The sequence below is a fragment of the Ruditapes philippinarum genome, unplaced genomic scaffold (assembly GCF_026571515.1).
Source record: "Ruditapes philippinarum isolate M1 unplaced genomic scaffold, ASM2657151v2 ctg104_1_1_1_1, whole genome shotgun sequence".
NCBI lineage: Eukaryota > Metazoa > Mollusca > Bivalvia > Venerida > Veneridae > Ruditapes > Ruditapes philippinarum.
This window is the reverse complement of record NW_026855603.1, coordinates 3,127-27,498: the sequence shown is the minus strand read 5'-3', so window position 1 is coordinate 27,498 and position 24,372 is coordinate 3,127. Positions and strand designations below refer to the sequence as shown.

Genomic DNA, 24,372 nt, shown 5'->3' with positions numbered 1-24,372 from the left:
CAAGGACTAAGACGTATACACAGTGTATATATTAAAATAATTATTTAAATAGTAATCGAAACAGTGAGTAAAAAGAGTTTAGTAGATAAAGAAATTTATAAACCATGCAAGCTAAATGTTTCGGAGGTATCAGATAAATAACAGTAACGCTGCATCCGATCGCTTGACAATTCAAGATCCTGTATGTTGTAATTAAGGATGTTACCGTTACCACACTTAATTAAAGTTTTATAAATGTATTTAATTATTCTTCTTAAACAATTGTTCAACGTCCAAGAATAAGTTAAATATGTACTGAAAATGTTACCACGCATTTTATGTATGCATTTATTTCTTATTGAGTAATTTGGCTTAGACTTTATTTAAAAAAAATTACGACGTCCCTTTATTAACATGAAATGTAAATTCGGTAATAACTTAATAGATAATGCTTCTTACAATATTGATAAATCTTCATTTGAGCATTATATTCATGATGTTAAACCATAAATAATTGGAGGTACAGGAATTTAAAATTTATTTTGTTCACCAGTTGTTTGAGGTAGGCAGATATATATTCTTCCAATTTTCAATTTCCCCTTATCATTTTGTTTTTGTTTTTTATGTCTGGTCCTTAGAGATCATAAACTTAGTCTTGCAATGGGTTTTCTTAATCAGTTGTAAATTGTTTTCATTGAATGGTAGGAACCATCTCTGTACCTCCCATTGCGCTTTCTGTCTTTATTCGGTGTCTTTATGGTGATTATGTGCTGCTGGATGTTTTTGCATCTGCGTTTTCTGAGCATCGTTCGAAATTGACAATCTTTCAATGTTGCGGTTTAGTGTTGACTTAGGCAATGCTCGGTGTTGTGAGTTTCTTAACAATGGACAAAAACAAACATACGTTTATTTATCCATTTTGCTTTTCTTGCTTACAGGGGATACCTACCTCTTTTGTAAATATGTACAAAGACTTCATTTTTATGAATTTGATAAAAAAATAAGTAAAACTAAATACTGCAAGGCTATCTGAATAGAGTGTATTTTTGCCCAAACGTTTACATAAATACATAATATGATTTGTTGATTTGCAAAATTTATTCATAACTTTAAATGATAAACTACAATGTAACCTCATTAATAAAAGTAGTTATGTCGTAATAAATCGTAATGATTGTATGTATGTGTACAAGTTTTTTATAAAAAAATGAAACGTTCATGTACAGCTAAATGTATTTCGAAAAGTAAACACTGTTCAACCGGGTGTTTAAATAGTAACAAATGAAATTAAATGAAGCAATTGAAGCGAAAACAAAACAAAAAAATGTTCAATAAAACAGTTTGCTCAACACACATAAAAATTATATAATTCGTCAAAATTGTATGACAAAAACAAAAAAGGAAAGTTAAAGTCAGATTATGCCTTTAATAGCATCAACCTCATTTGTTATCACAGTTACCTGCTGTATGAAATAATCGCTTTATTTGGCGACCTTTAATGAAAAGTCAAGAGACTTTAAACAGATTTTATTCAAAATGTTAATATAGATTTGAATTACAAATTGACATCTGTCCGTTATTCAAACAATGGAAAATGGATGATACCTAGCACTGACATTATAACAATGGGTGCTAGATTTGTTTTTGAGTATATCTAAACTAGTGCTGTGTCAAACATGACTCAATGCAACTATTTGATTATCAAAGTTATTAGCTAAAGAATGATTAGTTGTGTCACCATTAATGAATTTTGATTTAATCATCCAACTCTCATGCACATATCAATCACAAAAAATGATACAACCTCATCCTATGTATAAAGTCAATATTATGCAAGTTATTTTCAATAAAATGCCAAGTTTTGTTCTTGCAATCAGCTTTCGCGTTTGATTGCGACATTTTTGTTCGAATTTGTTCATTGAAAATGCCACGTTTTGTTCTTGCAATAAGCTTTCGCGTTTGATTGCGATTCTTGTTAGAATTTGCTCATTTATCCTAAAAAGTCAACAGCTTCTGTTGTTATAGTTCCATTTTTCACATCTTTTACTTGAATTTTAAGCTCTGTTCCTCCAAAGATAAGTTTTACCAGAAGTTTGGACCAAATGTCTCCCTTTGGATCTATATCAACTTTAATCAATCCGACAAATTCGCTTCCTTCCTCATCGATAAACATCGGATTCTTCTTTGGAGATTTGTAAACCTCTAATACAGCTTGTTTCATGTAAGCACTTGATGGAAAGTACTCATGTTCCTTGGCTGTGTCAGCTGAATGTACATGAACTTCAGTTCCGACCTCTATATGTTTGTTAAACGCGTCATCACAATATGTAAAGTCGCCCATGTTTACTTTCTTTTTATCGGGATGTTTTCCGGGTTCAAACTTAATCATTCGAGCTATACCATACGTATATGTACATTTCCTTGATGAAATCGCTGTAGTGTGGTGGCCATACTTTTTATTTGCTCCTCTAACACAGCCCCGGGAAGGGTTCTTTTGGAAGTTTTTGCTAATTGTGGGGAAAATTCTTTTTCATTTCTTTTTTGCAAAACATTTGACTCTAAAACCCCTCCAAGGGGAAGAATATGTTAAAATTTTTTTAAAATTTCAATGAGAAATTTTGGGCCAGTTTTGCTTTTATCTTTTTCATTTTCCCTGAAATTAAAAATGTCTTTTCTGGGGTTTTTTTAAAAAACCCATCTTCCCCTTTTTTAAATTTCTACTTTCTTTAGACCTTTTGGTCAAGAAAGGCCTCTCCCAAACATTTAAAGATCAGTTCTTTTTTCATAAATTTCCAACAAACAAAAACGGGGGAATTTTCAAGAAAAACCCCTACCTTTTCCATAAAATTTTACGTTTTTTCAGTTCAAAGTCAGACATAAGTTCCCAATACTCACTTGTATATTTTGTCTTGAAGCGCTTTATTAAAGGACCACCAAAAATGCTGCTAAGAACTTGTAGAAATCTATTATCTACTGTTGTTCCACCAAAGTCTCCTCCGGTAGGCGGAATCAATTCTTTCAACGTTTCATCGCTGTTTACTTCATGGCATGTAATGTCCGCAGTGCCACCTAAAATGATTTTTATTATTGTTTCCTTATTTTTATTTTCTTCATGTTCTTTTTATTAAAGCAGTATATAAGTAAGTAAGTAAGTAAGTAAATTCTTTATTATAGTGACATGTGTTATACGTATATACATACACATAAATACACAAAGATAAACACCCGGCCCATAGGACCTATAAGTCACCTTAACAAAATAACATATTCTGAGCATGTGTTATAGTTTTTAACATGTTATTAACATAATAGTAAAATTCATATCATACATGTTATGCATTTACGGACAGTTCAATTTAATTAATCATGATCTATTATACAATAAATCTCTCCTTAACAGATATGCTTGTACAATAAATTTTTAATAACTTTATTTTGATTGGTTGTTTACGAGGTAAAACTAGTTTTTCATTTGTCTGCCATTGTATTAAATAAATTTTGGAAATAACATTTCCAAAAACAACAGTTCTTAATATCATTGTAAATGGGACACACAACAAGGAAAATGAGCTTCGTCCCTCAATTTGTTGATTTGTTTGGCACAAATTTACAAAGTCTTTGATTAGGCAATTCTCCGCTATAATCTACCGGTTTCTATTCTTAATGGTAGGATACCACATCTAAAACTGCGCGTATAATGAGCGTTCATTTCTTTTTAAATTTAATAATAAATAATTTTTCACATGTGAAGGATGTCCTTAAATAATGTGGAAGTTCTCAGTTTTTGGTACGTTTTTCACAATCAGTAGTCCATATGTCTGCGTAATATTGAATCATTTTTTGAATTGGCACAGTCCATATTGATGGCCAATTTATTTTCAAAATGATCACTGAGGTCTAATTTCGGTCATTATATTCTTCACTTCACTGCCACCAATTATTTATTGTATCACTTTTCTCATAGTCACAGTTGAACATGCCTGTTTCGTAATCCTATAATTAGGTAACTTCACAAGTCTATTCCAATAACGGATCATGCACAACCAACGTCTGTAAATTTACACGGTATCCAACCTGTTTCACCTGAAAGCCGCAAGTTTTGGAGTAAATTGCTATGAACTCCCAAGAAATAAGCGAATGGCCCGGTTTTTGTGTGTTATCTTGACGATTGAAAAAGTTTTCTATAACCCCAAACAGAAAGCCACAATAGTCCAAAATGACGGTATCACGCAGAGGAATTGTTTAGTTTCTGAAATGTTTTAAATCCACAGTTTTTTGAAATAATGTATTTTTGATATAATTCCACCAAGAGCACGACCAGCACTCTTTGATAAAGCTTCACAGTTATATGTAAAGTCATGTTTATCGTGGAGGATAACACCTAAGTATTATATCTGTCTACTGTCTCTAAAGAATTATCACCTATTTTTAAATATGTGATCACATTGCTTGTTGTTCGTCCTTTCCGGAAATGCATAACCTTTTTGACTTTTCACAGTTAATCAACACCCTCCACGCTTGCCCCAGTTATGGCGAATGGTATTAAGCATTATCTGTAGATTTTCGGAGTTATTACTGATGAGAACTTTTATATCATCCGCATAAAGTAGCATTGAGATTGATTGATGTTTCATTCATTTTAATTCCAAGGTGAAGGTCATTAATTTCCTGAACAAGGTCATTTACGAAGATGGCAAAAAGTGTCGGCGACAAATTACACCCCTGCTTCACTCCTTTCGGGCAAATGAACCAGTCTGTGAGCCTGTTATTAATGCGTACACATGAAGTAGAACTACTGTATTATATTTTTTATCGAGTTGTATATTTTACCGTCAATCTTGTTTGATAGTAGTTTGGTAGAGCATCAATGTCTCTGTCAATGAAATTCAAAACACTTTTTTAGATCAATGAATGCTGCCATAACGGATGGTATTGTTTTCTTGTGATACTGTCCTAAAGTTGAAAATGTGATCTTCGCACGAGCGATCTTTGCGGAATCCATTTTGCTCGTCCCGCGAGCATTATCGTGCTGGTTTAAATACGTAGTTATCTTTTGTTAATAAAAAGGCACTATTACAGTTTACTGATGCATGAAAGTAAACTAACCCCTCGATAGTTTCATTAGGTAATCTTGCATCTGTAGTAGCGTCTTTTTCAAAATAGGGCATATAATAGATTTTCTCCACCGGTGTTGGTATTAAACTTGTATCCAATATCAGGTTGAAAAAAGTTCCGCGAAGTACTGATATGACATTGGGAAATTTTAAAAACATCGTATGGTATTTTTTGATCATATCCGGATGATGATTTTGATTTAGCCTTCATGACAATAGCTGACAATTCCTCTAATGTGATATCATTGTTCAAGTATGGAATTTTGCACGTATAATTGGTCAAGAAATGTCGGACTCAATTGCCCGTTTTTCACTTTTTTTCAGATTGTAAAATTCTTCATCAAAATTTTCATCAACTTCGCCATTATAAAGTTCTCAAAATCACGTTTCCATGTCTCAAGTACCGATTTCATCTGTAATTATTTGTTCCGTTTTTATAATCTCCAAGGGAATTGATTTTATTTTGTCTTGGTCCTAACCGTTCGGGATTTTTTTCCCAAAAATCGTTAGGATTTTTGATGATAAATCCTCAATTTTAAGTGTTATTGAATCACGGTATCTCTCGCTCCGATTGTCTTAGTTTTTTATCAAAAAACAGTCCTAGCGTTCTATTATATTCCGTTCGTTAACGCGTTACGCACTGGCCTATTGTCTTTACACTTTAAAAACTTTTCTCTCTTATCTGACATATCTTTCCACAGTTGTGACAGTGTTTCGTCCCCAAAAGGGCTTTTTATTTTTAAAGCGTTTGCCGCTGAACGTTTTGTGTGGCTGGCTGTATTTCGGGATGGTATTATTTCATTTCAGTAATTTAGTGTATCGCATAATAATCCGTAAATTGAATCCATGTCAGACTGTGTCTCGCCGGCTTATTTCAATGCGGACTTAATAATCTCTATTTAATGCCCTCCTGGAAAGTTTCACTACACATGAAGTCTTCCCGGTATTCTATTAAAGATTTATAGCGTAACGGAATATCGCTCTCATATGTACGAGAATTGTCATCATAATCCAACACGTTAAATTCCGTTATACAAGCAGACAATGATCTGGTAATCTTGACCTTTCACCTAGAAGTCCGTGTAATCCGAATTGATCAACAATGGATTGTACAGTTAAAACAACTGAAGTTCTTACACATATTTAAAACGTCATGTGGGACAAAAATTATAATCAACTACACAGATTTCCCTTTGCGTGATATTTGATGTGAAATTGTCGTCTGAATCAAACAAATCTACCGTTTTAATACACAATATTTGGCCTCGCATAGGGGAATTCTAAGAAACTCATGTTTCCGTGCTGGTTCACTGTTTTATCAAGAATATGTCTACAACGTAAGAAATCACGCGCACTAATTACATCCGATAAATGAACCAATGCGAGAGTTGAAAATCTCCAGCCAAAAAAAGTGAATTCACTTTCACTGGGTTAAGGTATATTTGTGCTAATAAATGTGAATAAAATCCCTCCCGCGTCTCTGCCCCTTGTCGAGTTTCTGCTGGAGGTAGATAGCACGAGCAGACGACAAATTCATATGCACTTTTCTTATTTACAAATTCATTGATAAGTATGCCGTCATATGTTTTATCTACAATATAAGTGTTCGTACGCTTCGCATAATTGTATTTTTCACCAAGTAAACCTACACCTCGCTGATGCCTTTGGAGCGTTTCTGTGGTAAATCGAGTCTATTTTGAATCCAAACCACTTATAATCTGTTACATTTATAACATCGTTTCCATTTAAATGTGTCTCACATAATGATTACTATGTTCGGCGTTTGTTGATTTTATTTAAGCTAGCTTTCCTAAGTTCACTATTTCTCCCTTGTCCATCCGGCAAAACATTGAGGTGTACGAGCTTAATAGTACCACTGAGACGGGGCGGTTCATCCTAACTTCTCGTATTTACTTATCTTGGTCTTTGCGCCACGACGCATAATTCGTTACCATTTGCGTTGACACGTTTAATCCAGTTCCTTGTTTGGTAATTCCTCTGAGGGATCGCACGTGCATTCATTTCTATAAAGTCTTTCCTACACGTGATTTGGGAAACTTCTTAATGTAGACGTCTTTGTTTTATCATGTAAATTTGAGTTCTTTGAGAGTCCCAATTTTTTCCTAAGTACCAGAACTTTCTCCTTCGGTGAAACATTTTTGAAAAACTTATTTTTTAAGTAATGGTGGGCGATTTGAAAACCGGAGTTGGGGAGTCGGCCTCACCGCACCTGTGATTAGAACATTTGATGAGACGTCGCTCCCCTAACGTGTTTATTCAAGTCGTTTGCAACTGCCATTAAATCCTTCCCTTCGGGTGTATTTTAATTTATCCGCTCGCCGTTATAGTAATATCTGGGTCATCGACGGGTAATTCGTTATGTTGATGAATCCGTGATGGTCATTGTGACTGAGAAACTGTCTGTCTGACGGTGAAAAGGGTCGTCTGCTCAAATGTGTCAATCCGGGATTGCATGCCTTGAAACAGTTTTCGCTACCTGTTCAATCCGACTACTCTCTCGCGCGATATCGACTGACAACTCGTCACGCAAGGCCCGTACTTTACAGTCAATGTTTTCCATGAGGTCCGATCGAAGCTTATCAAGTTTAGATTCGAACATTCGTTTCATGCTATCTTGATTCTTTTTTATATCCAGAACTGTTTCAAGTAACAAGTCCAATTTATTGTTGTCATTTTTTGTTCATTTACTTTAAAGAACTCTTATTCACTCCTTGTTTGAGGTGATAAGGCTGATCTTTTAGTGTTTGTGCCGTCGTACGAGGCCATTGTTTTCAATGTCTGTGTTATTCACTAACTCTATGATGAACATTGGTGTTTTTTAGTTGTAATATCTGAATAGTCTTGTATCGCAATCATATAAGATTGCACGTGTTTCACATAATAATTCACTCACATTCGATGTATCCGTTTTATTCCCAGACGGCCCTTTTTCTTTGTTTATTTTTTCTTGGATTTAAAAGTTCCTTCTACCGATTCACTACCACTACTCCACTTATTTTCCGTTTTCTTGTCATAGCCATTTATATAAATTGACAAATCTGTATATTTAAATATCAAATTTTCTGTATTAATACTGTTTATATTCCAGAAATATCATAAATTTTCCAGAGCAAAAATTTAAACGTGACCACTGTCCGCCATATTTAATTACCTTTTTACTTTTCCGCAGTGCCACCTAAAATGATTTTTATTATTTTTTATTCTTATTTTTGTTTTCTTAATCTTCTTTTTATTAAAGCAGTATATATTTGGTGAAAAATATGTTTGTTTGCTTAATTGGTAATGAACTGTCAGACTGAAATGTTATAGGCTTTGTAAAGTTAAACGAAATAAAATGTATAATTTCACTGCTTCATTTAACATACCTTATTACATATCTATTACTTATTCAAATATATATATATATACAAATCAAGGAACTTGGAACTTTGATTATGCAATATTGACCGACGAAGATAAGATGTAACAGCTATACTGTATGAACTGGAATTACAAACATGTTACCCAAAAGGATTTGGTAGATATGTGATAACTTTAATGACGGCACTTACAGCCGCATTGTGTATTTGTTATGAATGATGTAAAGGAAATGCACATTAGTATGGAACGCCATTACTGCCTGATTATGCGTATCTTTCGCTATGGTAGTAATCATTATGTTGAGCATTCATTAATATATTATGTACATTTTAGTTATGTTATATGTTTTCTTTATGATATTATTAAAATTCTTTTAATAATTGTTATTCTATTATTATTATTATTGCTATTATCATAATTATATGAATTATTATAAAATAATGTGTATTCTATAATATGTATATTATTTATTAATCAAGATGCACAAAATATAATTAAGATGTACTTTGTATGATACAGTAGGTACATAATACATTACACTATGCACACAATATATTAAAGTATGTAAAAAAGGTAAATAAAGAATACCCAGAAAATAAGTAAGAATGCCTATCCTATAACAAGAATGTACACAATATAAATGTAGGCACACAACAAAATGATCAATTTACATTATAGAAGAAAGATATAATTATGCAATAAAGGTGTTCCAAAAAACGTTTTTTACATGAAAAATAAAAAAAGCCTGTCATTTATTTACCTACCTCCAAGATCTAGAACTAAATATCTGCAGCCAACAGGAACTTTCTGAATGCCTAATTCATTCTTGCAGAAAACGGACGCTGCTTCTGGCTCCAACGCAAGTGAAAGCATTTCATCAGGAATACCAGCCTGTGTGACAAAAAATGATGTTAAACTCTTCAGAATCACTGATTTCAGTTGTCTTATTATTGAGAATTGAATGCACGATTTAGCTGGCCTAAGGGTACAGAAGGTTGTTGCACAACCAATTATATCTCATGAACAGATTTATTTAATTAAGGCTTGAATATATAACAACTACGTCTAGTTTTCATTAAGGTGACAACAGACACTTTCCGTGGTACTCACATAAATGTCATTTAAACCAACTAATTATAGTAATAATTGTTATTTATTTAATTTTTGTGCATTAAATGTCGTTGATCAACATAAAAAAATAACATATTTGAAAGAAATGCCTTTGTAAATGATTGATTTTTAATAAAAATCCTAAAATATTAAATCGTCATATAAAAGTCATTTTTTATTTTTTTTGTCATCAAACTTTTGGAAAATAAACATACTAATAATATCTGGAAAACCATGTCTCAAATTTTTTCTATCTTTTCTCAAAAAAATATTACGTAACGTCAAACATTTTATGTGACTTTTTTCACCATACATATTACGTAATTAAAGATAATTAAGTCGCTGATTGAGCAAACAAAAATCCCTGACACGGTTCCCCCCGAAATGAATTCCCTTTCATGTGTCTTAAACCGTATGTTAATTGCTTGATTATTAAAAAAGTTATGCCGATTCAAAGTTAGTCCGACCCGCATCAAACGAAGTGTCATAAATCGGCTGTTCTCTCTCGGACCCCTACGTTTCACGCTAAATAATTTGCATAATACACAAATATCGCCACCAGAGAGGGTCACAAGTTGCAGTAACATACTCTTACAACATTTTATGACCCAGTGACATCTGACCAATTTAAAAAAGTTGCAGATTAATATCAGTTTATAACAGAACAGAAATTTCTTCAAATCTTAACGTTGGATTTACCGTTCGTCTGGTACCGGTCGCACAAATGTCACGTGACTTTCGGGTAAAATTTGAGGCACTCGGTGGGGGGAATGGAACGTATATAACTGCGCACCGCTAGCGGGTATTTAACTGTTTTCACTTTTGGAAGTTTTTATATTATCATCACATTATTATTATATTATTACCTAGTGTCCCATCTTTTATTCGTTTTATGAAATTCCGTTAAAAATAAAAATAACAAAAAACTGAGCCTTCTGAGGTCTTTTAAACCGTCCATGGTAGATGTACAAATAAGAACGGATATTTATATTTTTTCCTCCAACTTGATATAAATCTTCACATATTTTAATAGAAATAAAATGTATCACTCGATCATTATGATCTGACCTTCTTACTTCTATTAACAAGAATATACATCTATGCATCTAAGCACGCATAGAGATCCACGTTTTCTACTGGGGATATACAATAAATTCCATAACTTGTCCCAGTTATTAGTACTTGTGTTTGATTTAATGGCGAACAATCTTATTCAAAGCATCACTGATAATATATTTTATTATCTTTTTTTTTATGGATTCATAGAGAAAGTAAATCAATACCTAGACAACCAAAAAATATGGTTAGAAAATTTGTCAGGGACAGCTTAACCACAATATCATCAGCTTTCACACTTAAAAATTGTTTGTCTGTTTTTGTTGTTTATTTTAACTTGAAATTGTTAGAAAAACGAGGTTAGAAATGTAAAGCAAGCCCTTGAATCCATATAAAAGTCCATTAACTCGATGTAATATCTATCAGATTAACGGGACAGACAAATTATTTTTCACAATTATGATATATTTAGCAACTATATTTTTAATCAACCCCGTGGTCGTGCGATTTGCCGCTATGCTTAATCATTTATGTTTCATACATTATGTTACGTGCATTGGCCGACAATTTCTTATTTTCTAAAAAAGGCTAAATAAAAGGTTAACGATATTCGGTATTTGTACGATACATGTATTACGAGTAGTATGGACCAGTATGGACCGGTAATTCACGCATATGGAACTACCGATTTCCCTCATTGATGCCTCAACAGGGGGCGGAGCGTTATCGATTATTGACAGGTTACGCGAATAGCAGATAAAAATGGTAGAGGTACCGTTTTAAAACGTTGAAAAACACATTTTTTGGTCTAAATGCTTCCAAAATTAAATCACGAATGTGTTCAGAAAAGATGGATAAATCTACTAAGCAAAAAAAGCTCATTTTAGGTATTTTCAGTGATAATTGACTCCGTTGTCACCATAAGTTTTGGATATATAACTACTAAGTCTAGTTTTCAATGCCCTAAACACTTATCTTGTCTATGTAAACAATATGTAAAACTAGCTGTTCAACTAAAATGTGGTGCCAACCATTCAATGAAAATAATTAACAACTGATTTATAAAACCCATTGCAAGAAGAGTTTTAACTGAAACGGAAACAAAGATGTAAAAACATGGATCAACGTCCTAAATATGATAATCTACTTCCAAAACTATTTAATACATTTTCTACCAATAACCATACGTTTTTAGCTGCTTCTCTCATAAACTTCTTTGATAAATCGTTCCATATTGCAGGCACTGTTAACACCCAGTGTATGTCCGTCTCTTTCTCTATTTGCACCTGTTCTTCTCTGTTAGGATCGTCCAAAACACCAAGCAGATGTTTTCTTATATATCTTATAGCTTCAGAAAAAATGGTGATTGCCTTCATAGGTTTACCAAGGATGTCTTCAATTTCCATATCCTTCTGGAGAGGCTGTAAAATAAATAAATTTTATAGTGTATGTGCTACCACAAATCAATAATTAGATAATTAAATACATTCTTTGGTAAAATGAAGTATCATTTAGTATGTAAAAAGTATTTTAACATGTATAATGATAAAATATAGCACAAAATCAATGTGATAAAATGTGTGAAAACTCAAAAACAGAATTTCTTCCTTACTACGTTCAAATAAAAAAATGATAACTTGCACTCACGAATCTACACCAAGAATGACAATTATCATAGTACACACACACAAACAATTTTACCCAAACATTTTGATATTCACTAACTGTATTATATAGGTTTATGACAGCGCTGTGTCCGCATACCCTTTTTGGTTTTATTTAATGTCAAAACAAAAACGACTTTTTGATTTGTTCCAATAGAAGTATGATATAGAATTATTACTAGTATTTAGTATACATTTTATTTCCAGTATAAAATACCTAAGTGTGTGTCGTATTTTTCTTTTAAAATGTTTTTTCATATTTTTATTAGATAAAAATCATTTTTAGAGTGTTGGTGATACTCGGAGCCGGATCCTACACGTGATTGACGCTCGCTTTAACAACTGCACTAATATGCCACTTCTAAAAAAAAACCAAAAATTACATTGCTTTTTTAAGATTAATACAATGAGTTAAGACTAAGGAAATATATATCAATTTGAGTTCATTGTTTAAGACTAATGCACGGTCTGAGTTCAAATGCGCAGGAATACAATAACGAAGGTCCATAGGCCTGCGTGGCTATTTACAAATCATTTGAACGATAAAATGTCCATTAATATACTAAAGGGCAAAAAATTGATATCTATTTACATTTTAACATGCCAATAAAAAAGAATTGATAAAAATATGCTGAATTGCTTTGAGTATAGAGGAAATTGTCATGTTTGACGTCATATAGTATTGCGTATAATCATTCATATTTTGTGCTGTGCATAAATTGTGTAATAATGCACTTGGCAATCGTATCTGTTTGAAAGGGGAATAGTGTGAAATGGATAGACTGTAAAACATTTCTCCATTTATAGTTACATATTTAGCTAATTCATTTTTCTTGGCTTATTTCTTTGTATTTAAATGAAAATCATAACTTCCCTTTGCCCACTGTTTTCTTTTTAAATTATGCCGCCCCCCCCCCCCCCAAATCGGCCTTGGGTGAACTAAAAAAGATGTTTATTGTACATTTATATTGAGAATGTATAGAAATAGTTAATTGTCATATCTAGAGGTTTAGCAAATTTATATCTTTTCTTATAAATCAATGATGACCTGATAAGTAATTAATCAATAAACGAACTTACACCATCTTGTACAAACAACTTCATTTTGAATCTCTCAAACAGATACCATTTTTGATGTTCCTCTTTTTTCATGAGTTCTTCATATTTTGTTCTGGCTTCCTGGCCAAATGAATGAAATTGTTTGTGATCGTCCAATAATACAACTGTTGGAGTCTGAATTAAACGATAAAAAACGATGACATTAATGTTTTATAATTTATGAATTATACATTAGGCTATAACGTTTATATTCCTAAAATGAAAATTTTTAATTTTGCAGTTTTATATGTTCTTCATCCAACTGTAAATGGTGAGCGCACCGGTAAAAGTTAAGATAACTTTTTTCATAATTGTATTCAATTTTACATTTCAGTATACAAAAATAATCAATAACCTACGTGACAAACTTTATGAAAATTTTATCGGTATCGTTTATTTTCTTAAAAGAGCGGGGAGTCTTTTTAAAAGTTAGTTTTAATACTTCATCCTAACATTTTGATTATCAATTATAAGTCAATCAGCATGATAAAATTGGACCTTTGAAATATTTAGTAATTCAAGTTCCAACTTGACAATGAAAACAGGACAAAGTTACTTTTTTATGTAAAGGTTAGAGTGCATATTGGGTGTTCTTAGTAAATAAGAAAGCTAAAAAGGAGCGGAGCTTGCGAAGCGACTGTAGCTTTCTTATTTACGAAGAACATCCAATATGCACTCTACCCGGCTTAGTGCTCCGCCCACTTGCGTTTTATAATATAAAACGTCCAGTTTATATAAAATCTGTTCTATTAAGAATTGAATCCTGAAAATTTGAAAAATCCTCGTCGGTGATTGGCTTAAAAAAATGGCGAGCACTAACAATTTTTCTATAAACAATAATATAATAATAATGATAATAATAAAAGTGATATTAATAAAAGAAGTGATTTCTTGAGGGAAAAAAATAAACAAATGACCTAATAGATACAAAAGTTAAATAAACCAGAGGAGTACGTAACATATATATTTCAACATTCCGAATTAAATAAAGTAAAAGGTATTAAAAACAAAAATGTACAATCCGAAGATAAGATGCTCTAATCTTATTATTAAAGATAGATAGCATAATTGCATGGATTTCAACTTTTCAGTATATCTAAACTAATATTATACCTTTATAGCACTTTTCTCCCAATAGTTTGTAAAGATTTTGTTTGGGTTTTCACGAAAGGAGTAAGCATAACCGCTGTATGTAGTACCAAAGTCTATAGCGGCTACAAGGATCGTACTACTTTTCTTCGACTTGACCACCTGTGATATGTATACATTCCAATAAATACACGAGACAAGTTTTTATATGTCTTGTTATGAAAAAAGGTATACAGAAGTATATGTCTTGTTATGAAAAAAGGTATACAGAAGGATCAATATTAAAAGTTGTAGAGTCTAAGTAAAATAGGTTGCCAAAGCAGAAATAAATCAAACTCAAACGCTACTATGAATTAATTGCTATTTAGATAAACATAATAGCGAAATAATAATAAATTGCATACGGTGTGTTTCATTTCACTTGAATAACGTGCCTTCAAAAGGGAGCGTCTTGTTCCTGTAATGCAAAAACACTATCAGATGAAGTCATAACAAGTTATTTAAATAGTTTGTATATAGTTGTATGTACCATTTTTACATTACTTCTTTAATTTTATATAATTTCTATAAATCTTTTTACATTACTTCTATTATTTCTATTTACTTCTATCTTTTTAACATAACTTCTATTATTTTTTAATTTACTTCACATGTTTACAGAATTTCTTTGTCAAACTGAAGGATGATTTCAGTAATCATGTAGAATCGTTATTTAGAAATGGTTCTGTAAAATTAAAATTTGTATATGGAAAGGCAAAAAAAAACGTACCAAAACCTCTTGAATACGATGTAAATGGTCGATCCTGTTTACTTTCTCTTTCCAGCCGCATTTTCGTGATAAGGTCATCAAGAGATAAATCATCTGCAATGCATACCAAATAAGCCTAACATAAATTTGATTTGTCATATCATTTTTCATAGTTGTATCTAATAATATATTAGAACATTATACGTTTGAAAGATTCAGTCAATAACATGTTCCAATTATAGTTCCGACATAATTTGCCATTAAATCAGGTTTAGCCCTTTCTTGTTCTATAAACATTGCTTTCATACCTCTAGTAAATAAGTCCTCGTCAGAACATGCCGCTGTTTTCGATTTCTTTGCTTCTGAAAGTAAGATAATTTATGTTATATATACACATGCAAGCATTTTCTGCGATATAAATTGCATTAAGGGGAGGGTATCAATAAGGTTGCTGTACCTTTTGGCCAACCCTTTTGTATATTTTCATTTACTTATTAATGTATAAATATGTGTTATTGTGAAATTTATGTATGTATGTATATATAAACTAAATATTTTTTTATTTATTTATTTGCATAATCAGGCCTTCGGCCCATGCACATATATACACAGCATTAATATTTACATTTAGATATGTAGTATGAAGTCAAATTTGTGTGCCCTACACTATCGTAATGAACATTTCATAGCAAAGTTTTTACATATCTATTTCTTGGTAAATCAAGCAAACGTAACCAATACTTAATAAATCGTTTTGCTGAACAAATCAAGTATTCAAGTGAGGAATACTGGAACCACCCAACAAGGAAATAGCCGAAGCTTAATAGCCGAAGCTTCTACATAAAAAGCAATACGCTTAGTAATAATTGAAATATATATTTTTCTAAATACATTTAGCAAGGCTATACCTCTATAATTATTTCGGTATATAAATTGCGAACGGAGACATACGAAGTTTACATACCATCAATTGTTGTATTTGAACGTTGAAGAGTCTGTCCGCCGATAGCCCCATCTAAAAATACATTTACTAAAGTTAATTTAGCAATACAGTGTAAAATGATATAAATATTAGGACATTTATGACATAATTCCTTAGAATTTTTCATACCGTTTGGTCCAGCCCCTTTGTATATGTACATTTACTTATTTATGTATGATTGTGTATTATTGTGAAATTGTATGTATATATTTTATATATAAACTTAATATAAATCACATTTAGCCATACGATACATAATGTATACTAATAATGATATGTTCATTTATATATTAGATCTAGAAAATTGAGAGTCAAGGATCATAACTCTACCGCGTTCATGGGTATAAAAGCTGTCTTATTAGTCTCTGTTTTTTAAAATGTTCGTTATCAATAAAACCTCCATAGAAAGGATTAAAAACGAATTATTTGTTGAAATGAAATTTAAATAGACATAGATTGCGAGATCAAAATTCGGAACAGAGACATACAAAGCTTACATACCATCAATTGTTGTATTTGGACGTTGAAGAGTCCGTCCGCCTGTAGCCCCATCTAAAATGCATTAACTAAAGTGAATATAGCAATACTGTGTAAAATTTAATACATTTTAAGTCAAGTCATTAATGAAATTATTTCTTAGCAATTGTCATACCATTGGTCATTGTCAAATGTTATTTCTATGGTATCGAGCAGGTGATATTTTTTATAAAGAAATGATTGATGTATATTTGCATACTTACCTGTAGGCCTTAATTCTTTTTTTACCTGTGCTTTTACAGGCGGCGGTTTTGCCTCTGAAAATACATTTAACTTATTTAGAAATGATACAAATCAAGCTTTTTTCTAGTTTTGTATTATACGTAAAATAGGCCTTATGTGAAATATATTATAACAAACATCTCTAAAAGAACTATGCCCGATTTTCTCCTTATTGATTATGTAGATGTCATAGTTAACATAGGTAATATATATAGTTTATATGAATTACCTTCCTTTGGTTCTTCTTTTGATGCTTTGCCTCCCATTGTCACAAAGTTTGCATTTTATTGGAACAATTCTGTAATAAATGTAGAGAAAAAGAATGCTCTCGGTTTTAATGTTTCAATTTGATAAGAGTAAGATTTGATTCAGGTTCTGGCTGATGTTTGAAATTTCCCGCATTTCCCGCTCTGTCACCCTGTTTTAGAACCATCATATTTCTACTATTTTCGAAACTGAAACCAGAATGAGTTATTGATGATGATGTGTTTTTGAGGCACTGCCGCCACGTTTTTCGAACATATGGAATAAGCGCGTCCAGGATAAATGAAACAGCTCAGTTAAATACAAGGAAAAATCAAACAATTTATTTAATATTGGTTTAATCACTGTCACTTAATGTAAATTTACTGGTTTTGTCCTGAGCAGTATAACATATATAAAATATCTTATAAATAAAATCTTATTCGGGATTTGTACATACGATTTGTAAAATAAACATATAGATATTCTAATCAGTATTTGATACACATATATAAGTTCTGAATTGTTTATATGTGTAGTATCCAAAACGAAACACTTTTGCTCGTACATAATTCATTAACAAATTGATGTCTTTCATGTTTAGAAGGGATGTACCGATGGTACTTATCTACCTTTGGGTGGAGTAAGGGGTCAAAATCACCATTCATTTACAGACTGATGTTTTTCACATTTGCCATTTGGTAGGAGCATAACTTTCCCCCCTTTCCTCTCCCTTCTTTGGTGGAGATAGGGGTCAAGTCGAAGGTGCTTAAACTAGATTTTCTAAAAAATTTGTTCATACAGGCTTTATTTAGTGAAAGATGTATTTTCATATTAACAAGGATCATACCTTTGACTGTCAATAGTCACAAGATCAAGGTCACCTAGTTTTTACAATATTTCCGTAAATACAGGTTATTATATAACTATTATCGTCATATCTTATATATTTAATATAATCACTTATTTCCGATATACAATGCAATATTATTTAGTCTTAGATTTCAAGTTTAGACAATCGTTTTGTGCAGAATAAACTGTTATGATCTGATTCCTATATCCAACTTTACATTAACATTTAAAACATCAATGCATTTCTAATACTTTGTGGATAGATCATTGGTGAATTTATTGATCGTTCTAAATTCTTTTGTCAAAAAATCATTTTGAAATGTAATGTGTATGAAATAAAAATAATTTCATTATGGTAATGTTAAACTAAAATTCATTTAAAAGAATAAACTTCTTTTCTCAAAAATATATTTGGTTTTATTTGGTTAGATTTTCTCATAAATGTCAATAAATAGTTATAATTATCGCGGATGTCGTGATAAAAATACAGCCTGTGTTTATTTGAGTGGTGTAAATATATATCATATCACATACTGTATATTTACCGTTAAGAGATAGGAATGATAAAGTGCACTGGTAAATATAGACCTTAAAGTTCAAGTTTAAAATGAAAAGATATCTTTATACATGTAAGGCCGCGTCTACACCTATTCAAGTTTCTTACATGTCACATTTAGATAAGCTAAATAAACGGCCCTTACAACATGTAATCAGACACAATTTTTACTGCAATGTCTTATTTAGATTGCCAAGGATTTATACTTTTGTCTTTGCAACACTACATGTTACATGTTTCTGTAAAATGTGTGAATAAGAACAGCGGGAAAATGATGCAATTAGCTAAACAATGGAGTAAATGAAATGCGTGCATTCTTTTAAAAATGGAAAATGTTAGAAAAAAATACATTTTAATGCAAATTCCTTATTTGATGAAAATTATTCACTAAATAAATAAGATCTTTTAAAATCCATTTTGACTCCATTTGAAAAACAGATTTTTTTAAATTCATCAACTAATTTATTTATTTTTGCTCTTCTGTGTATCAGTGTATTGATTTGTTCCTTTGACAAACATTTACTGAAATTCACAGGTCAGGTTCATTGAATCAGCAACAAAAAAGTCAGAAAATAATAACATCACACCTTCAGGCACATGTTTTGTGTCAAACTGGTGTTATCAATGTTTTGACAGCCATAAACTTGTAGAAAGATAGAACCTGATATAACACTACATGACATAGAATAAACCTATTAAGATAACTCTCTCTAAATGTTTGAACTTTAACAAAGTACACATTGTTACACTCTTCCTATTTCCGTCTCAACAATAACCTTTACAAGTTTGTAATTACCCTTCCTGGCAAAACTGGAACTCCTATAAACTATTGTTAGACTAGTAGATATGCATTAGTCGGAAAATTTTAGACTTGATTTTGTGCATTTCTTTTGTTTTATCAAAATCATATTGTTTTCAAATTTTCTACTAAAAATAGCTTTTCTGATGTACAACATGTCACAGAGCTTTAAGGGATTAAAATGAACGTTTAACTGAAGTGATAGTGTCATGTTTGAATATCATATTCTTTTTATTATTACCTAATTTTATCTACCTAATAAATAACGTGCCAATGAGCCAGTCTTTAGTCGATCGTTCTAAAGCTTAACCGTTGAGAGAGGTAACAACTGAAGCAGTGTCACTCACTTCATTTGCTCCGTCTCTGTTGAAGTTCGTCTCCGCCTTAAAGTGTCGCCAAATTCAATATGCTAGCATTAAGTCTTCGCTGACTGGGGTGGGGGGAGGAAACCAGGACAATTATGATCAATATAAGTTACAAAGCATAAACCACGCCTACTATCAGAGAGGCGGTTCTCCCTTAACCCTTAGTTCAACACAGACCCGTTTATAGTCTAATGACGGGCAGAGAACAAGAGGTGTCACTAAAATACGTAACGGAGATTATTTTGTCCATACGAATATGCAATCTTTATTTATTCAAGTAGTTTAATCTTTTATAAATAAGTACACACTACGTAAGAAAGAATTGATTATATCTATCAATTGATTCATGACTATTATTTGATATTACAGACATATTTTTGCTATTTGTAAAATAACAGACAGTTAGTCCTCAAAATCATTCGAACATAATGCAAGTCGAACCAATATTTAAATGACCATATTCTTGGCACATATTGTCTTGAATTTCTTTTAATTTTACCAATCATTTCAATTTCACTTGTTATCCAAATTATTTTGCTTCGACCAGGCGTTTCAATCTTTGTTACAACAAACAAACATTTCAGAATTTCAGACACATACTAAGAACAAGGAGAAAAAATTAATTAGTGCTTTGGGTATTCAGCTGTAATATAGAACGATTTTCAGTTCTGATTTTGTACATAAGCTGTGACTGTTCACATCATTTGGTGGCGTCTTTGATGTGCAGCATACACATTTAACTTCTATCAATCTATTATTCTATTATTGTCCTCATAAGAGTAGTTCAAATTGAAAATTATGACGAATTTTTGTAAATATCCTGTAAAGTTATGTGTCCTATAATACATGGTTAAAGTCACGTGCCGAAGATAACGATTCTATACAATTACATCTAGTTTGTAAATTAGAACATAAATATGAAATTTAAATAGAAACATTCCTCAAATCATGGAAATCATCATACAAGTATTGTCTATACTGAAAACACTTTATTGTCGCCGCGTAGATATCGGCCACTCAAAACATGTGTGTTATGCGGTTGCGTGTATCAAGCATTTTTGTCATACTTTGCGTTGTCTTAACTAACGATTTACGGAAATTGTGAAGACATTGACTTAAAAATAATATTGAGATTCAGAATACCTATTTGTTTTACCTTCACGAAAACGTTTCAGTACTTTCAAGGGGTATATTAATCACTTCTCCCAATATTCAAAGGCCATGGTCCTTATATACATTAGTTTACGGACCTCTTATGTACTTGAATATTTTCTTAATTTTATACGAGATTAGTTGATGACGTTACTATCTCTTGAAATATTTTATTAAATATCGACATTACGAAAATGAATAGACAACCATAAGAATGTATTGATAAATTAGTGGCATAAACAATAATTTCACTTAAAAATAATGCATTGAAACATAGAATACATTGGTTTCATTGCATTTACATAGTATGAAATTTACGATGTAAATGTAGATTGCATGCATATTAACTACAAGTTCAACCATTAATTCTATGCACTTATCTTCTTTTGTGTTAGCAACAGTTAACATATATCTGTGATCTAAAACCACTAAATATGTTCGCATAGTCGGAAGTAATATTTGCACCTGCTTTTTAAATTCACCTCTTCATGAAAAATCTCATAACACTAGAAATGTGTCATCATGCCACGGATGCCCCCGCATGCAGCCAAAATTTCAGATGGTGCATTAATTATTTTTTTCATTTTAAGTTCAAAGCCCTTAAAACTTTTCAATGTTAACACAAACCATTTTCATACAATGTTCAAGGCACTGAAATTATTCAGTCTTAACCTTTTAAAAATAGCATATTGCATTTTTGTAGCCAAAATAATGGCTAAAAGTATGAGTGCTGAAACTGACAGTTCAAATTTTTTCCAACATTCAGGAAAGATAAGTTTGTCTAAAATCATTGAACCACGACCAAATTCAAACTTAAACTGCTTATTCCTAAGATGTATCTATATCATTTTCAAAGTGAAAGGGACATAACTCTATCAAAAAATCATCAAACCATGACCAAATTCCAACTTGACCTGCCCATTCCTTTGACATATCAATATGTCAAATTTAAGTTGAATATATAACACTGTTGGGTAGATAATGAACAGAAACTGTAAATTTCATATTATTTTCAAAGTGAAAGAGGCATTACTCTGCCAAAAATCATTGAACCATGACCAAATTCGAACTTGGCCTGGGCAATCCAAAAACATATCCATATGTCAAATTTGAGTTGAATGTGTTGTACCATTGGGGAGATAATAAACGGAAACTGAAAATTTCATATTACTTTCAAAGTAAAAGGGGCATAACTCTGCCAAAAATCATTGAACCATGACCAAATTTGAACTTGACCTGCGCGTTCCTTTGACGCATCCATATGTCAAGTTTGAGTTGAATGTGTTGTACCATTGGGGAGATAATGAACGGAAACTGAAAATTTCATATTGTTTTCAAAGTAAAAGGGGCATAACTCTGCCAAAAATCATCGAACCATGACCATATTCAAACTTGACTTGTATTTTTTTCATGACATATCCATATGTCAAGTTTGAGTTGAATGTGTTGTACCTTTGGGGAGATAATGAACGGAAACTGAAAATTTCATATTATATTCAAAGAAAAAGGGGCATGACTCTGCCAAAAGTCATTGAACCATAAATAAATTCGAACTTGACCTGTATTTTCTCATAACATATCCATATGTCAAGTTTGAGTTGAATGTGTTGTACCGTTGGGGAGATAATGAACGGAAACTGAAAATTTCATATTATTTTCAAAGTAAAAGGGGCATAACTCTGCCAAAAATCATCGAACCATGACCAAATTCGCACTTGACCTGTACCTTCTCATGGCATATCCATATGTCAAATTTGAGTTGAATGTGTGCAACCGTTCTTAAGATAATGGACAGAAACTGATGATGACGGAATGACAGAATGACGGAAGGACGGAAGGATGGAAGGACGGAAGGACGGAACAGGGTAACACTATATGCCCCGGCCATTACATGGCGGGGGCATAAAAAACGTTCGGCGACTTAGATATTCTTTGTATCAAGGATAGTCTTGTGACCTTATCTTATATAATACATCTAGTCAAAATGCCCCGTGTACATGTCACAAGCCTACCCATTTTGAAGCAGGATTGGTGATGATTTTCCTCAGTGCAATATCCACATAGCATAACAAAAGAAATGCGATTAGCAATAGAAGGCCACTTTAAAGATATCTAACAGCAACTAAACGTACAGTAACCTGTGTCAATAACGAAGCAGATAACCCCGAATAAGGGTTGTTAGTAACAAGCAAAGGGCTGTTAGTCAGGCCGACACTGCGTATTAGACGCTCATGTACACTTGTTTCCTTCCTAGCCAGCTGGTTCGAAGATGTACAAGATCGGCTGAGATCTGTCTCTTTATAAAGTCAATAACTGGGCCTCTAGCCCCTACCTTAATGTTTTTATACAAAGTTTAGACTAAGTTTACCAAAATTAAGTTATAATATATATTTCTATTGTGTCGTTGATTTCCCCTTATCAATCACGTGTGGTTGATAATAAAGTTCACATAGTTTGCGTTTTTTTCTTAACCAGGAAGAGGAACTATAAAACACTTGTTTACATTACAACAAATATTAAATAGGTATTGGTTTTATATATCAAAAGGGACTTTAATATACGAGTATTCCACGAAATAAATCAACCCGGAAGTTTAAAAAATAACAACCGGAACGCCTACTTTTAGGTTAAATTCCGGCTTGTTACTAAAATAAATATATGAATTTAAACTTAATGAAACCGTTTTATGTTAAACTGATCAATCTTAGTCAATACTGACACGGTAGTCTACTTACCCTGGGGTTATTTCTACCATTTAGGCTACTTTCGTTTTCGTAAACAAAGTATGTCAATGCTATTATTCATTGAATAATTCAGTATTTTAACAAATTTATAATGCTTTTCAAAATATTAAATGAATTTAAAGTGTAATAGCAGAATTAAAGTAAAACGTAAGCTACGGTGCTGCTACTGAGATACGTTGAAATCGAAAGTTAAAAACAAAATAAACTTTTATAAATCATATAAACATACTGTTTATATATTAATAATGAACTGTTGTACACAAAACAATATCATTATATATTAATTGTTTGTTTACCTTTATTTGTACGAGAAAAACATTCTGTTCCAAAATAACATTGTCGTCTGAATAACAAATAAACACACGTACAGGTAACACGTGATATGTATATTTGTAGTAAATACAAACGATATAGTTTAGATTAAAGTAGGAAAGATAACTGTTAAAATTAAAATTCTCTTTAGATAACACACTGAGCTCCGTTGTTATGTGGTTTGATATAAAACCATACTTCTACATGTATTTACCATTTGCAAAATATCACAAATTACAGTAAGTAGTACATCTTAGAAATAAATATACATTCTTAAATATACTATTATCATATAACAGGTGCTTGCTATACACAACATTATATAAAGAAAAATTATAACAATGAACATGCAGTATCTTTATTTCATTA

At 31.8% G+C, this 24,372-nt stretch overlaps 1 protein-coding gene across 1 annotated transcript; it reads right to left on the bottom strand.

Moving 5' to 3' along the window:
* Window positions 1-1,969: 1,969 nt before the first annotated feature.
* On the bottom strand, window positions 1,970-24,138 carry LOC132743861 (heat shock 70 kDa protein 12A-like). The gene is made up of 14 exons (XM_060732437.1): window positions 23,988-24,138; window positions 17,210-17,278; window positions 16,962-17,015; window positions 16,723-16,773; window positions 16,204-16,254; window positions 15,548-15,601; window positions 15,261-15,353; window positions 14,896-14,948; window positions 14,516-14,653; window positions 13,385-13,537; window positions 11,828-12,061; window positions 9,239-9,365; window positions 2,814-3,048; window positions 1,970-2,486 (listed from the first exon to the last, which is right to left on the bottom strand). The coding sequence occupies exons 2-14, from the start codon at window positions 17,244-17,246 to the stop codon at window positions 1,970-1,972; spliced, it is 1,797 nt and encodes a 598-aa protein (XP_060588420.1). The 5' UTR covers window positions 17,247-17,278; window positions 23,988-24,138.
* Between the last annotated feature and the right edge of the window lie 234 nt (window positions 24,139-24,372).